The sequence below is a fragment of the Lissotriton vulgaris genome, chromosome 9 (genome assembly GCF_964263255.1).
Source record: "Lissotriton vulgaris chromosome 9, aLisVul1.2, whole genome shotgun sequence".
NCBI lineage: Eukaryota > Metazoa > Chordata > Amphibia > Caudata > Salamandridae > Lissotriton > Lissotriton vulgaris.
Genome location: NC_141697.1, coordinates 594,398,598 through 594,415,938, shown reverse-complemented (window position 1 = coordinate 594,415,938; position 17,341 = coordinate 594,398,598). Strand labels below are relative to the sequence as shown.

Below are 17,341 nucleotides of genomic sequence, written 5' to 3'. Positions count from 1 at the left end.
AAGCTGAAAAGGGTTTATAAACATGTTGTGCTAAAAAGCCCCTGTAACATTCTACTAAAAGGAAATGCAGAGATAAATTTATTTATTTAATTTAAAATGTTTATTGCAAGCATCTGGCTGGCATGATTAAGGGGTGACATGTTTCTTCCTTCTTGTGTGTCATATGCTTGAAATTAAAACAATCTAACTATTGCACCACCTTACCAGGCCTATTGGCTTTGTCAACCCCTTGTTCTATGGTACTTTTGTGAAGAAACTGAGTAGCAAAGAGGAGAAGCAATTGGGCAGCAAACAGGGGAGAAAGGTGGAGAGCCCAGACAGAAAAGAGGAAGTGACAGGGGAGAAAGATAAAATGTGGCGGGCCGTGAAGAAAACTAGAGGGTGGTGGGCGGGAAGAGCAGAAAGGAGAAAGGAGAGTGTCAAGGAACAGAATGTATATATAAAATAAAAATAAAGATTGAGATAAATCTATGGAAGCAAAGGCGAGAGACAGGCTGGGTGAGGAAAGAGGGTGGAGAGATGCAAGAGGAGAGAGGGCGAGAGTACAGAGAGAGGAGGAGGGGAAGTGACATGCCCAGCGCTTCCTGGGGGAGGGCCCGTCCTGTACACAGCGAAGCTCACAAGTTGCAGCCCGACTTCATTTTAACTCGGTTCCAAGACCAGGGGGCGGGAAAAGAAAGCACTGCATGAAAAACAGTCACTGCAAGAGAGAGAGACCCAGCGCTGCCTAAGAGTGATTCTATTACTGCATGAGCGAGTGAGAGCGAAGCATCAACTAAAGAGATGACGGCGCAGGAGAGTGGCAGTACTGCACGAGAGAGACATCTAGGCTGCGCGCGAGCAGCTGCCAGCACTGCATGAGACACCTTGCACTGCATGGGAGTCTTTCTCCACACTGCAGGAGAGACAGCACACAGGCGAGAGACCACGCTTATGAGAGAAGACAGATTGCGCCTCGACGGAGAGACTGCAGCACTGCAGGAGAGACATGCTACACTGCAGTAGAAAGGGAGCTGACCTCCGAATTTCACGAGACCCAAACACTACTTGAGAGAGATTCACAACACTGAAAGGAACAGCCCTGTATCGGAGACTGCACCAGATTTTAAGAGACTCCAGGACTGCTTGGAAAAAAGTCATCCAGCACCGACTGAGGGACATAACTCCTGAGTGAGAGATCCAAGCATTGCATGGGACAGACGGCGAAAGTGCCGCGGAGAAAGGTTACATCGCAGAGAGAGAGAGCACGGGAAGCATCTCAGCAATGCAAACAGTGAGAGTGCTGGGGAGGAATAAACAGCGCTGCAAAAAAGAGCGAGAGGGCAAAGCTCTGCACAAGGCTGCACTGTAAGAGAAACAGCGCTCCCTGGGGGGCTTGGCATCCCGAGCACTGCATGAGAGCGCGCTGCAGGTGAGAGGCGCTACAGCAGAAGAGGGCTCTCAGCACTACATGAGACAAACAGCTCTTCCAGAGAGAGACGCGAGCGCTGCCTCAGAGTAAATCCAGCAGAGCGTGGAATAGGAAACAGCGAGAGAGAGAGACAGCACTGCGCGCGAGAGAGGGGAAAGAGACCTCTTGTGGAAGAGAAACAGCCCTGCGGGGGACAGACCCGCGTGTGCCCCTCTGAGGAGGCCCCTTCTGCCAGGCTGTTGGACCGAGACGTCTGCAGCCCTCTGCGGTGACGCCCTGACACTCTCAGCCGGATTCATGGGTGTCTCTGGCCTCGGCCCCTAGGACCAGATCATGGACGGCGAGGGGCAGCGCAGCCTGATGGGTGAGTGCCCCCCACATCTGGCGCCATCATTTCTAGCGCACCCTTTCACTAGTGCCCAAACCCTGGCGCGCACATCAGGTTAACATAACAGGCTGGGCGAAGAGCACGTTCAGAATGGTCTCTTGGCGCTAGAGACGTAAATGGATGTTAATTATTACCTAACTCAACTGAAGTTATCGACCTCGGAAAGATGAAGGGATAAGTGGGGTTCAGTACGGTGCACTCCGTGTCTGAGTTGCTGCCCCTGTGCCCCGGAACCATCTAATGCTCTTTCTCTCTGGTATTCGCTTCCACCTTGTTCGGTGCGTCAGTTTGGTGTCTCTGCGTGTGCTCTGACTGTTTGCACCCTCTCCGCAGTGTCCCCGAAGATCACACAATCAGTCAGTCTCACTCCGGTGACCCCCAATGCTCTCTTCAGGTTTCTCCCCCTTGGCAGGGGCGTAGCTATAAATGGTGCAGCAGGCGCAGAGGCACCGGCGCCTAGAGTCCTGAAGGGTCACTCGGTCCCTGCTATTTCTGTATTTTGATACTCAGCCATTCTCCTTGCTTGCATTGGGGCCCTTTGATACTCTACTCCCCCCGATGCCCACCCTGCTCCATGCTGCCCCTGTGCTTCGAAGCCCCTTAACACCCCTCTTCTGTTGTGCACCCTGTCACTCTGGTGTCCTTTCTTCCTCTGTGACCCCCAAAGTTTCTTTCCTCTGTATGACAGCTCCCTTCCTCCCTGTTGCTCCACCTCCCATGCCTACAACCTGAACCCTTTCTCTCTGGCACCCCAATTCACTGTGCCCTGTGTGACTGGTCCATGCCCCCAGTGTTGCCCCACATACTGTGCACCCTTGCCTCTGGTCCCCCCGTGTTCTGTCTGGCGCCTCCATCTGTACCTCTCGCTGCACTCAGGGCTGCCCTTGGCTGCGGATTTTATTTGTCTCCGGCGACTTGTAAAAACTTAACATTTTGGCCGAGCTTCAATAAAGAGGAAAACCAGAAAAACTGCAAGTGATTAGCCTGGGAACCGATTCAGACTGGGCAGCAGCGCAGCGCGTGTGACTGCGCACGCGCGCACACAGCTACTTCTGAGAATGTCCCTTGTAGCTGTGCTTCTACACACACTTGTCTCTCTCTTCTCAGAATCGCCCTCTGCAAGCGCACTTGTGTCCACACGCACGTACTGCAAGCACACTTCCACCGATTCCAGCGTGTCAAACAGGGGTTTAGCCATCAACTGTGTATCACGAGTGGTGGCACGGATGCTCAGTGTTGGGAGGGTCACACTCGGTAGCCATTATGGCTAATGTTGTTGTAAGTACCCAACCAGGAGCATACGGGTGTGTGTTTGTATTTCCTTTTATTGCATAATTGCATTAGGTCCAGAGGCACGTTTGCTAGCCCACTGTCATTGCTCTCAACGAGGTACAGTTGTAATGGGGGTATCCAGTGGCGTAAGAGGGGGAGGGGCCGCCAGGGGGGCCCCTCTGACATTGTACACCGGCAGGGGGCCCATGGCATGGCCTGCGAGCTCTTGACAGGGTCTACAGTGGGGGTGGGGTAGGGGCTCAAGTTTCGTTATGCCACTAGGAGTATCTGCCAATTAAATGCTGGTCCTGACTGCTCCCTTTCGAATGGACCATTCCGTAGCCTTATATTATTGGATGATCACAACATGTCAACTGTGACTAAACTATTGCCCAATTTTTGTGTCCGTGACCACTGAGGCCCGCTTGAGACTTCCGGCGTGCTTGAGTGTTGCTGCTGGTGAGATCCAGCGGTGCCCTGGAAGCGTTGCATTACAGGCCCTGCGTGTCACCGCAGGGTCACTCCGCACAGGTGGGTTTTATTACCCAGCAGCAGCTGCCCCGTGAACTCCAGTGTCTGCCCCCTGGATGGCCACCTGCCACCCCCGGGTCACTCCCGGTCCTTCCTCGGCTCACGTTGCCTCTTGGAGCTCGATTTAGACGGTGTCGCTGCTGGACCGACCTTATTGCAGGAGCCAGTAGCAGGCCTGTATTTTTACCCTGTGCTGCTTCCTGCTGACGCCATGACCCAGACAGATTAGCCCACCAACAGTTTGACTCACACCTGGGCACGCCGGATACCCACAGAAATACTCCTCGTCGTTCAAGCCAATAATACGAGGCCCCGAGCGTGCCCCACTGGGGTGTGGGTGGTGTGTATTGCAGTTGCATATAGCGCGAAATCGATGTATTGGAATGCTTAACATGAAACCCAAATGGAAATTACACAAGGACACGTTCATGTTTTTAGACACCCTGGGAAATTACGTGATTTGCTCAGAATCACGGGCTGTTGAGCTGACGCCGAGACTCGAACCTGGCTCGCCATTTACAAAGTCCGCCCTGACGCCACATTCTCGCCACATTTCTAGGCGCTAGAAAGGAGGACGGTAAATTCCAAGAATAAGTTTACACTGCTGCCTTGTGTTATTACAAATCTAGCACACAGGTCACTTCTGGGCCACTTGTTGGCTCCCAACGCCATTCAACACAACTATGTTACTTATTTTGCTCATTACAGAGAGATCCAACCCCTGTGCCTCTTGCCGGTTTCAGGTCTGGGCTGTAGAGATTGGTCTAGAAAGAGAGACTTTTTAAGGCATGGGCAAAGTGGGCTCTGGCCCAGGGCCCCAGCCTTTCAGAGGGCCCTGATAGAGCCAGCTCTGTTCTGTGGATAATCTTTCCCCAATGACCTTCAACAATTCTCAAACAGATTGTTTTAAACACCGTTTTTCTCTAAAAAAAAGTTATGTAGGTGATGTGTGTGTATCACACGTATTGTGCAGAGACATGTCTCCTTATGTTTCATGCAACATCCATAAAAAAGTTTCTTTTAGATCAACATAGGACCTCACATATGAGAAATGGGAGGGTGTCGTAGAGATTATTTGCAGCAGTGTTAGTGAACTGCTTCTGTGTTACAGCATTGAAAACACTCGTCCCCTGAATATTAGATGTAAACACATTTAGAATTTGGAGGAGTGTGCCTGTTCAGTATCGGTGACCTGGCCAAGGAGGGCTTGAAAGAGCTGAAATTTGCTTAAAATTCAAAGCTGTTCCCAACAGGGGCCCCCAAAATACGTTTGGGCCTGGGTGCCTAAAATTCATAAGATGTTCCTGTCTAGAAATAGTGGGGTTTCCCCTCGAAAGCCCTTCTTTTTAGGTCGAAGGCCTAAAAGGCTGCGCTTGCGCAGACTTAGGTCTGAGATTTAATGACTCTCAGTAGCGCAGAAGGTCCCGCCTCCCTGCCCTGTCTCTCCTTCATTGGCTGGCTTCCTAAACGGAGGCCAGCCATTGGAGGAGAGATCAGTCACTCCGATGTAGCCCCGTCCTTTTCGGATTTGGGGGCGTAATTTTTGATGTTCTTTAGACAGTGACGTTGTCCGTCACTCAGAACATAAAAACCACTCCCCCGATTCCGAAAAATTAAGAACCCTGCGGCAGCCATTTTCCTTTCCCCGCAGTGAGGGTGAGATCGAGCCTCTGCCTCTGCCCCCGTTTGTGCCGTGTATTTGCCCCGCTCCTTGGCGATTTTCGGGTCCCCTGGCAGGTGCCCACCATGCCAGGGACGTACCTGCCAGGGACATCGCCGTTTAATTTAAGGCCGGTGCATTGCCAAAGACTTCACAGCCGGGCCCGGGATTCCCACACGCTGCACCCGCCTTCCTGCTCGGGGCCGCACTGCTATTGGCGGACCCCTGGGGCAGGAAGACAGGCAAACGGAGAGAGGACGGAGGCCGGCCTACAGCCGGCATTGCCAAAGACTTCACCGCCGGGCCCGGGATTCCCACACGCTGCACCGCCTTCCTGCTCGGGGCCGCACTGCTATTGGCGGACCCCTGGGGCAGGAAGACAGGCAAACGGAGAGAGGACGGAGGCCGGCCTACAGCCGGCATTGCCAAAGACTTCACCGCCGGGCCCGGGATTCTCACACGCTGCACCCGCCTTCCTGCTCGGGGCCGCACTGCTATTGGCGGACCCCTGAGGCAGGAAGACAGGCAAACGGAGAGAGGACGGAGGCCGCCCTACAGCCGGCATTGCCAAAGACTTCACCGCCGGGCCCGGGATTCCCACACGGTGCACCCGCCTGACATCGCCGTTTAATTTAAGGCCGGTGCCCACCCGGCATTGCCAAACACTTCAAGTCCGTCCCCCCCTCCGCCCGCAGCTCTCCTCTGTCCGGGTTCCACCCCTCCCTCCGCCCACAGCTCTCCTCTGTCCGGGTCCCCCCCCCCCTCCCTCCGCCCGCAGCTCCCTCTGTCCGGGTCCTCCCTCCCTCCCTCCGCCCGCAGCTCTCCTCTTTCCGGGCCCCCCCCCCCTCCCCCCTCCCTCCGCCCGCAGCTTTCCTCTGTCCGGGTTCCCCCCCCCCTCCCTCCGCCCGCAGCTCTCCTCTGTCCGGTCCCCCCCCCCTCCTCCCTCCGCAGCTCTCCTCTGTCCGGGTTTCCCTCCGTCCGCCCGCAGCTTTCCTCTGTCCGGGTTCCCCCACCCCCCCCCCGCAGCTCTCTTCTGTCCGGCTCCCCCCACCTCCCCGCGAGAGTCCCATCCCCCCTCCCCGCGAGTATTGTGAGGCGCGACTGGGCATCCATCCTCTTGTACACGTTCTAGTATGGCTCCTGCACTCCGTGCCAGCCCTCCAGGACACTGCGATTCCGTGTTGCCCAGTGCCTTTTCTCCTGCTCCCCATCACAGTGTTACCCTCTGCTCACCAGTGTGCCGGTGCTATCCGGTGCTTAGCACCGGCACTTATTTTTCAGCCCCGGGTCTACAGTCTGCACATCGTCACATATGAAAGATGATGTGATGACAAGATGTTTATAATTACGGTGACTCTGAATCGGCGCGCGCAGAGTGCCCGTGTGCTCCGGTTGACTTGAGCCAGTGAGTCATTGTTGTGAATGTGAGCCGGTCCGGACTCCGGAGCAAAGCAATTGCAGGCAGCTCAGCATTCATTAATAATAATAATACTTTCAGTGACATGGCATCATCATGGCGCCCGCGGCATCGCAAGGGCACGGCCCTTAGTTGAGTGAACTGCGACTGTTGCCGGTGGTGGGCAGACTCGGGAGCAGTACTGGGCGGGAGTGAAGATATTGATTGGGTATTTGGTTGTTCGCGCTGCGTCCAGATTTTTTTCTGCTTGCTTGCCAATGCCACGCACACCCGCGCCCACGAGTCAGAGCCTCAGCCAGTCCGACCACGTTGAGGGGCAAGCAGCCCGCATATCAGTTAATAAAAGCAGTGCCTCGCAGACCCATCTGACCACGACGAGGAGTGCGTAAGTACTAGGTAACTGCCAGTCAGTCAGACATCATGACATGCTGAGCTCCTGCCTGGGCTCAGCAGGCCGCCACTGGGTGGGGTGTTTTGTTGTTAAAGAAGACTCGGCCCTGCGCCTTGAAGTATCCGCACTGCACTCTGCCTGGGCTGGCCTGGCCGGCTTGGCCAAGTAGCGGCCGCCGACGCCGGACACATTATCACAATAATAGGGCCAGGGGCAGGGCCGGCCGGTGTTAAAAGTTAAAGGCCCTGCCTGCCTTTCAATTTAGTAGTAATTTATTGTTATCCCCCAGTCCCCTCCTAAACGTTTACTACTGCTTAACAGTGGTGGCTTAGCCTTAGTGGCTATCTGGGCCTCTGTTCTGAGTCCCTGTGTGCTTCGGTTGAGGCCTGCCTCCCGCCTGGGTTAACTTATAAAATACCAGTGAGTATGCCCACTGGATGTTGTAGGGGCTGTGCGTGTGCGGCAGGCAGCGCAGCGTGCTGAGATTTTTTTCCGATTGCCACCATGCATGCACCACCAGGCCCCAGCACTCCCGGGCCGTACCCCCCCTCACGAGCCATCAGCCGACGATATTGAGGCCAGGCCAGGTTTGAGGCAGGGCAGACAGGCAGCAGTAGCCATACCAGACAGAGTCTATAATACGGTAATAAATAAAGGCATATACCCGGACGACTCGAATATAATTATAATAACCAAAAGGTCCGTAACTGTAAGTAACAGTGCCGCCAAGGACTAGGGGTCCGGTTACCTTAGATGATGATTCTCTAAGAGTCGTCCTTGTGTCCTCTTCAACACATTAAAGTAAAAATACAGGCGTTCATGTTCAAACACAGGCACACAGCCTCCCTTGAGGCCTCAATTGAGCAGCATGCATTTGCATTGCAAGTTGTAGTTTTAAGTGAGAAAACACGTTCCTACACGTGCTACAAGGTGGAATTGCTAGAGATTGTGTTTTTAATTGAAATGGAAACCCCACAAGTGTTGCCCCCACAAGTCTCTTCAGAGCCGGTCCACGACTCTGAACTGTTCCTGGAAAGAATTCCATTTCTGCCCCTGATATCCAATCTCTCTGCTCGCGAGAATATCTGCTGTCTTGGGACAGGAAGGGTTCACCCGGTGCTGATGAACTTGCACATTAGAACCAAGGCTGTGCCATGCCTGCTGGCGGTGCTTGGGGGGCTGAGAGTGGTGTGTCCCCTGAAGGGTGGGTCTGTTGTCTGTAGTAGGTCAGATTTTAGGCAGTCAGAGACCCCGTCTTGGCTGCAGTGTGTCGCCTGTAGTGTCTATCTGATATTGTGTGTCAGTTGTAGTGTGTGGGATGTAGTGTGTCGGCTGTAGTGTGTCGTGTATTATGTGACAGATATACTGTGTTGCATATACTGTATAGTGTGTTAGTTGTAGGATATGATCTTTCATTTGGCAATGTAAATGCCAATGCTATTTATGATTTAAAAAAAAAAAAAAGTCATGAGCAATGCCAATAGCTCTACCTTTAATAATGCCGAGACCATTGCATTGTAAATGCTTGTTTTTGTTGGAGGGGTACAATCATCATCTATTATTTAAAAAAAAATGTAATTGTTTGATGTCGATGCGAATAAGGCTATAAAGGGCGTCGGTTCCCCTACCAGGTTCTTGAAGCAATGCATGATTCAGGCAGTTTTTCAAAAGTTAATATTAATTTGTAAAGCAATTATTTTAGAGCACATACAATGCATGCGATTGCCCATAATGCTACCCACGACGGCTGATATAGCAATTTAGAAAAAGACATTCAGCGATGGTTTTTGCTTTACATCATGAATCTTGTAACATAATAACATCCTCTACTGGGGGGCGTGGCTTGGGCGCCGATGGCGATGGTCGCCTGAGAGCTCGGCTCCGGGACTAAGCCCGAAATTATCCTGAACATCGGAGGCTGAGGGGCGCCCCAGACCCCGCATTCGGTTGAGCGAGGCGACGACACCCTGCCGGGGGCCTTGGTGGAGTTTGGACGGGGATGGCTTCGAAGAAATGCCGAAGTTTGCGGAGTTGCGGAGTGCGACCCAACATGGCGCCCGGACCCCTTTGTCCCCTTGATCGAAAATACGAAGTTGAGGAGGTCGCGCGGGTGTCGCTTGGCACCCGGCTTCACCATCCCCAGTTGTTTTAGACATTGGACATTGGCAGGTTCGGACCTTCTACAACGGGTTCATACTCGATTAGACGACCGGGCGGGTGCCCACGCACTAGAGGGCACCGGGCGCGGGTGCCCTCTGTTCCAGGCGGTGGTCTGCACCGCGACTCCGCAACTAGCTACGATTTCCTGGCCAGCCCAACTACATGGATGGCGCGACACTCTGGCGCCACAGGTCAACCGAGGGAGTTGGTGGCCCTCGCCCCGGAGCTATAGTGGGTGAACGGGCCTGCCCGACTCGGCGACGGTTGTCTCCGCCCCCTTATCGGTGCCCTCGGACGCCGTGGCGGTGGCATGAGCCGAAGCGGCGGAGTCTCCACAGGCTCTGGAGAAGGAGATCGCCCGTACCAGACTTGAGAACGAAATCCCGGGAAGGTCGTGCTGGACACTGGTACACGGAGACGCCCACTCCGGGACCCTCGCGGAGAGCCCCTGGCAGCATGGGGAAACCTAAAGGAGCCAAGGGATCCAGCCAGACCACCTCAGACTCTGAAGCCCAGGACAAGGAAGAGCATGGAGACCCTAAACGACCTGGTGGCGCACCACTCCAGCAACAATTCGACCGTGTACTGGAAGCGATAGAGGCAACTCGGTCGGCCCTCCAACAGGACATTGCCCAGGTGGCGACCGGCCTGGGCCTCCTTAGGGCAGACCATGGTAAACTCTCAGACCGGGTCAAGGAGGTGGAGGGCACGGTGAAGACTTTAGAACCGGCGCAGAGAACCCTGGCTGCGACGATAAAGGATGCCATGTCCCGAATCGAGACCCTCGAACGGAGGGCGGAGGATGCGGAAGGCCGCAACAGGAGGAATAACATTCGGGTGGTGGGCCTGCCGGAAAAAATCGAGGATGGCGATATGGTGCGATACTTGGAGACCTGGCTCCGAGACACGGTGGTCCCGGAGGGCCTGTCCTCCTTTTACACTCTAGAACGGGCCCACAGAGTCCCAGCACGGCCCCCACAGCAGGGACGAGCCCCAAGGCCAGTGGTGGCGCGGTTGCTACATTTCCGGGACAGAGACCTGATCCTAAATGCCGCCAGGCACAATGGCCCGTTCCAGGTTGCAAACAGTCAGGTGAATATCTTCCCTGACTACACCTACGAGACGCAGCGCAAGCGGTTCTCCTTCCTGGCGGTTAAGCGTGAACTCAGGAGTGAGGGCATCCAATATTCACTCCTATTTCCCGCAAGGCTCCGAGTCATTGTCGACGACAAAACCCAGTTCTTCGACACCCCAGAGGAGGTTTGTGACTGGCTCGAACTGTACCGGACAGGGAAAGATGGTTATAGCGCCTCGACCCATCAGGCGGAGGAGCCGGAACAAAGGAGGCGATCTAAGAGGGTCAGGAACCGCCGCGGCCGCACGGGAGGGCCCTCGACTGCGGAGACATCATCGGAGCGGAGGGGAGTGTTGGAAGTTCTGTCGGAACTGTCGGGAGCAAGAGGCGAAGTCATCGAGGAGGAGGAAGAAAACCCGGGTGCTCAGGGGGCACCATCGGACTCGGAAGACTCAGTGGCAGACAGTACCCATACACCGGTGATCACACCGAAATCGGTGGAGGACCTTTTGGACGGACAAGGGTAACGGGATATGCTGCCTTGTTTTGGGTGGGGGCCCGGCAGGGGGGAGGCGGTTGCCGTTCTTTATTGCTGACAACGAAGGGGGGAGGGTTGGGGGGCTGCTGCTCTTGCCCCGGAAGGTTTTGACACAGGGGGGGGCTTACTATAGTCCTGGTAGCCTGGGCGACGAGGGCCCACTGCCTCCGCTCAGCCCGCACCTGGCCCATAAGGCCTTCCTACGGTGGCGACCGTAGGACTAGTGGGGATTTTGGGGTTGATCTCCGTAGAGGTTTGGATGGGATCTAGATGGTGTAGTTTGGGTCCTGTTCTGGGGTGGTTGGGGGGGGGCTTTGTTGGTTTTTGGGTGGTTTGGTTCTGGTTGGGGAAAATGGCCGCCGTCAGCGCTGGGAGGATTGATGCTTTTTCTTTGTGGGGACCCGAACGGGGAGACTGTGCAAGAACACTCTGGGACAATGGCTGATGTTGCTAACTTGAAATGTATTACTTGGAACGTGAGGGGGCTTCACACTATGTCCAGGCGTCACAAGGTCCATGCTTATTTAGTGCGTAGGGGAGTGCAAATGGCGCTGCTGCAGGAAACGCATCTGAACAAGGCGGAAGGGGCGGCGCTTCAGCGTAGGTGGCGAGGGCAGGTCTTTTCCACGGCGTACTCTGCTTATGCCAGGGGGGCGCTAATATGGATTAGGGCAGGAGTCCCCTTCCAGGTCACGAGGACAGTGTTGGACCCAGAGGGGCGTTTCGTGGCCATATCAGGCACGCTAGGAGGGAGGGACCTGAACGTTTGCTGTGTGTATGCTCCTAACGTGGACCAGACTGCCTTCCTTTCCAGGTTATCGGGCTCGCTGGCCCACTTTTTCGCCGGGCCCCTCCTGCTGGGGGGAGACTTTAACTCCGTAGTGGATGTAGACATAGACCGCTCGCATCCCCCGCTCCCCGATTCCCCGGTCCGGCGGGCGGCTAAGGGCCGTCACGATTGGCAGACCCGCTGGGGTTTGACGGACATTTGGAGGGCGCATCACCCCGCGTCTAGAGATTATTCATACTTTTCGAGCCTTCATGAGCTGCATGTCAGACTAGATAGCTTTCTTGGTTCGTCCGAACTAGTTTCGGCAGCGATCCGATCGGAGTACTTATCGCGGACCATCTCGGACCATAACCCCCTCCTACTGGACATTCGCTGGTTCCCTGGGACACCGGCAGTACCCACCTGGAAGATGCGTCCCGAGATCCTCGAGGACAGTGTCTTCAAGGCGGACCTAGGGGAGAAAATCACGGATTATTTTGCGTCCAACGGCGGCTCCGCGAGTACTAGGGCGTTCGAATGGGACGCTTTCAAGGTGGTGGTGAGGGGCTACTGTATCTCTAAGAAGGTGGGCATGCGGCGTGTTATCCTGGCTGACTTAGACACAGCGGACCGAGCGCTCCGCGAGCTCGAAATTAGCCGCCCCGGACACCCGGAATTGCAAACACAAACGGTAGAGGCGAGGGAGAAGGTAGCGGTGGAGGTCGAACGGCTCCGCTGTTTCGATTATAAGGCCTATACGGTCCGGTCTATTGCGGAGGGCGACAGGTCGAGCGCGTTACTGGCATGGTTGGCCAACCCTACGCGCCAGTCCCAAACGACGACAAATATGCGTAGGGCGGATGGGACCGAGGTGTGCACCCAACCGGAGATTCTTAGTTGCTTCCGGCATTACTACGAAAGTTTATACCGCAGTCGCTCCGCACGTGACCCAGACCGGCTTGACGACTATCTTAGCCCACTGGAACTCCGCACAGTAGGACAGGAAGTGGCGGAAACCCTGGGTTCTGACATCGACTTAGGGGAGATCCGCGGGGCCATCAAACGGATGGCGAGGAACAAGACCCCGGGCCTAGATGGCCTTCCGGTGGAGTTCTATGCAGCTTACGCTGACCTCTTGGCCCCTCGATTACTGGTGGTCTACAGGGAGGCGAAGAGATTGGGTCGTCTCCCTGGCTCGATGTGTGAGGCGTTGGTGGTTCCTCTCCTCAAACCAGGCCGAGACTCGTCTGACCCGGGGTCCTACCGTCCCCTTTCAATGCTGACGGTGGACTACAAAATATTGAGCAGCATCTTGGCCTCGAGGCTGTTGGGACATATGAGTTCCCTAGTGCATGAAGACCAAGCCGGTTTCATCCCACGGCGAAATACGACTATGAACATCCGAAGGTTGTTCCGCTTGCTTGGGGAACCATTCGTGGATGCCCCGTCCCCGGTAGTCTTGTCGGTGGACCTGGAGAAGGCTTTTGATAGCCTGGAGTGGGACTACCTATGCACGGTATTACGGAAATTCGGCCTCGGGGAGGGATTTATCAAATGGACAGCAGTCCTCTACGCTTCCGCTTCGGCCAGGGTTAGATCGGGCCCTTTGATTTCATCGCGATATCCGGTGGAGCGTGGCACGCGGCAAGGGTGCTCCTTATCCCCGCTTCTTTTTGCACTAGCGGTGGAGCCACTAGCGATACATCTTCGCTCGGGGTCCCACTATACGGGCTTATGGACAGCAGCGGGCCCACATTACGTCTCGCTCTATGCGGACGACCTGTTGCTCTTCCTGGAGGATCCGGTCGACGCATTACGGGGAGCGGAATTAGCGCTAACGGAGTTCGGAGCGGTCTCAGGCCTCCAAGTGAATTGGTCTAAGACCTGCCTCTTCCCGATGCGTAGGGGTACCCCCACTCCTGCGCTAAGTAAGGAGATCAGATGGGAGCCCGACTGCTTTAAATACCTTGGGGTATTTGTGTACCAAGACCAACCCGACCTCCTAGATGGAAACATTGCCCGTTGCATACGAGCACTCCGAGGTAGCATGGACTTTTGGGCCACGCTGCCGCTCTCCGTGGCGGGACGCATCGCCCTGCTCAAAATGGTGGCGCTCCCCCGACTATTGTATTACTTTCGGAATTTGCCGATCTGGGTCCCACCGGCTACGTTTCGTCGCTTGCGTTCTATGGTGGTCGGGTTCCTTTGGGGAACGGGCCGGCGGCGGGTGGCCCTCAATACCCTGATGAGGCCGAAAGACGAGGGGGGGCTCGCTGTGCCGGACTTCGAGAAGTATTACCTAGCGGCGCAGCTCCAGACCTACACCCAGGAGATAGCCAGGGAATTCAGAGGCCCGGAGGACGGTAGAGGGACGGGTATGGCCAGGCACGTCCTCTCCTTTATCGCGCTGCGACAGCGCTTAGTCCTACGGGACCTGTCGATGGAGGAGCGGACTGTCCGACTCTGTTGGAATCGGGCTCATAACAGAGGTCGCCTACGGACGCCATATGCGCCTGAAATACCATTGGGGATGCTGACGGCCCTCCCACACGGAGGAGATTGGTCACGACTGGCGGACTGGGAGGATTCCGGTTTACAGCTCGTCGGGGACCTGTACGAGGACGGAGCGCTCCTGTCCTTTCAGGGTCTCATTGACCGCTTTGGGATCCCCCGGGGCGACTTTCTGCTGCACTCGGCCATTGTGCGAGCGATCCAGGCGCACTGGCAAAACGGGCTAGAGGAACCTCAATTGTCTCAGGTGTGCCAGTACGTAATGATGTCGGCGGGCACGGTGAAGGCGGTCACTTGCCTCTACGGCAGGTTGATTGCCGAGGGGTTGGTTCCTCTCGCCACACTGAAGTCCCGCTGGGAAGAGGACATTGGTAGGGAGATCCCGGAGACGACCTGGTCCCAGCTGGTGAGACGTGCCTGGAAGGGCACACGTGGCGCCCGTTTCCAACTGGTCCACTATTATGTTCTCCATAGGGCGTACCTGACCCCGGTAAAGATCAGGCGTTATTTTGCCACGGCTTCGGCGGAATGCCCTAGGTGCCCGGCTCAGGAGGCGGACCTCCTACACATGCTATGGGCCTGTCCAGGACTGACGTCCTACTGGCAGGAGGTGGCGGCGACTCTGGAAGAGGTGACGGGGAGGCACTTATCATTCGATGTGGCGGTAGGGCTATTGCACTGGTTCCCCCATACCCCCCGGAATAAAATCACCAGTAAATTTATCGACCTGGGGCTCCTACTTGCTAAGCGAGAGGTGACCAGGAACTGGAAGGCACGAGCTGGTCCTACAGGCAGCAGATGGCACAGTGAGCTTTTGAAATGGGCGGCGGGTGAGAGCGCGCTGCGGTATCAGTTGGCTTGGAGGCAGGGCAATGAGAAGGCGCAGGAGGCCGCGTTAGAATGGGAAACGCTGGTGCAGGCCCTCAGAGATTATTGTACCCCCAGCGACTCCGAAAGTGAAGAAGCAACTCGACCCGAGTCCCGTTAAACATTAGCATTGACAGCACTATTACCTTCCCCGTGGGTCAAGCAGTGGATCCTATGTTGATGAGCTCCCTGGCGCTGATGGTGGGGGAGGGGGGGAGGGGGGGGTTTCACAGTAACTGGGAATTTTGAGGGGGGGGTTTCTTTTTGGGGTTTGGGGTTTGTTTAGAAAAGCAGATGACGGACAGTGTGTTATCCGGACCAGCTCCAGCATCCTACTGACCCCAGCTGCATTTGCCGCCCAACCCCAGGGATATGGGCTGATTGGCTATATAGCAACGTTATGGAAGGGGGTCGGTGGGCTATATCTTGTATAAGTTGTTTATAATACGATACTGGTCGTTACTGTATTGTTTTACTGATTCCTGCAATAAAAATATATTTAAAAAAAATAAATAAATAATAACATCCTCTACATTTGAGTCTACATTCATTTTTGCATCATTATGGAGGGGAAACGTCCACTACAACGCCGGCATTACATCGCAATGCTTTTACAACACAACTTTTACAACGCAAGTGCCTTTACATCGCATGCCATTACAACACATACCATTACAACGCATATCATAACAACGCATACCATCACAACGCATTATATGGTTGCTAATGGAGAATTTTAAGTTTCAGGGTGGGTATGGGTTTTGGGGTAGTTGGGGATAGTAATTTTTAACCCTTCACTATCCAACACTTTCCCTACTGTTGCACTCACTGGATTGGGAATAGTAATGTTTACCCCTAAACTATCCAAGACTTTACCTTCTGTTGCACTCACTGGAGTGGGAATAGTAATTTTTACCCCTAAACTATCCAACACTTTCCCTACTGTTGCACTCACTGGAGAGGGAATAGTAATTTTTCCCCTACTCTACCCAACACTCACCCTACTGTTGCACTAAAAGTATTATGCGTTGCAATGGGATGCGTTGGAATGGAATGCGTTGTGTTGGAATGCGTTGTAATAGTAGTTAAAAAAGTGTTTTGTAATGGTATGCGTTGTAAAATCATGCAATGTAATGGTAGCTGTGTTGTAAAAACTGTGATGTAAAGCATGCATTGTAATTGTTTGTGTTGTAACGTCATATATTCTTATGGAGGGGTACATTTTTCACACATGCAACCATTTTAAAAACACCTTTTAAGATCGTTAATCAGATCCGTGTTTTAGGCACAAAACATCAGGTTGGTTGAATTTGCATTTTCAGGCTAAATATGTGGTACATAAGACATGTTGGGAGTGCCAAGATATTTCTGTAGAGGTTGATTATTGAAGTTACACGAAAAGTGTTTATCAGTGTGAACTAAATAATCATCTTGCTTGCCTTATGCTTTGGTAAGTGGAGGCGACAAATGTGTATGGTGATCATTTTGCTGGTCCTGATTCGAAATTTGGTGGACAGGTCAAAACATGACAGATAACCTGTCCGCCTTATTACAAGAGCCATAGGATGTAATGTACTCCACAACCAAACTATAAATCAGTCCCAACATTCTGAAGATAACATCTCCAAAACTAGCTGTATTGCATTAGATCAGCAATGAGGAGACTAGTTCAGCCAATCAGAATGCTTAGACTAATTTCTTCAGTTTGCTTCACTCTAGGTTTAGTGGCAGGGACATGAAGCAGATAGAGACAGTGGGTGTGGTTTTTGGCTGTAATTGCGAGATTGGAGCGGCTGATGCTGGTAGCATTGTTGCCCAACTACTGTCTGTGTTGCCAGCTAATAATAGCCTTTTCTCTGATTAAGTGTCCTTGACTTTATCTAGGGCCCATAATTGCATTGCTGGCAGTTAACACCAAAGACACGTCTGCAAGAGAGAGTAAATCAGTTACAATGCATTGAATTGGCCCGAGCTCTGCAGACATTGACAGTCGGTTTTCCCTGCTTGCTTTGTTTTGTTTGTGTTTTCAGTCAGGCTGGCCTACAGCAAGCGCAACAGCGAGGAGACTTCCCTAGAGGTCAGGGCATGGTCTTTCCTCTCAACACAACCCTCCTTATGGTTTCTAGATCCCCCTCCCTCCTGCACACAATTATAACAAGATTTCTTGGTATAATAAGAAGCATACTGTATAATTAGCACCAAACTCACCCTGAAAGGTGTTATGCTTTCAACTTTGTTCTGTGTGCTTTAGGGAAGTGACATCACCTCAACATTGACCTTCCCCTAATTTGTCCTACTTTGCACTTTCCCTTTTGTTTGAGGTAAGCCCTTACCCTGAAGACAGGCAAGTG

The 17,341-nt window shown here is 53.8% G+C and overlaps 1 protein-coding gene across 1 annotated transcript in view; it reads left to right on the top strand.

Moving 5' to 3' along the window:
• The first annotated feature begins 601 nt into the window (after nucleotides 1–601).
• The window catches only part of EML3 (EMAP like 3), a 398,769-nt gene continuing 382,029 nt past the window's right edge, over nucleotides 602–17,341 (top strand). Inside the window, exon 1 of the mRNA XM_086938192.1 lies at nucleotides 602–1,775. Coding sequence (XP_086794318.1) covers nucleotides 1,745–1,775 — 31 coding nt within the window. The 5' untranslated portion in view covers nucleotides 602–1,744. The remainder of the gene's footprint in view (nucleotides 1,776–17,341) is intronic.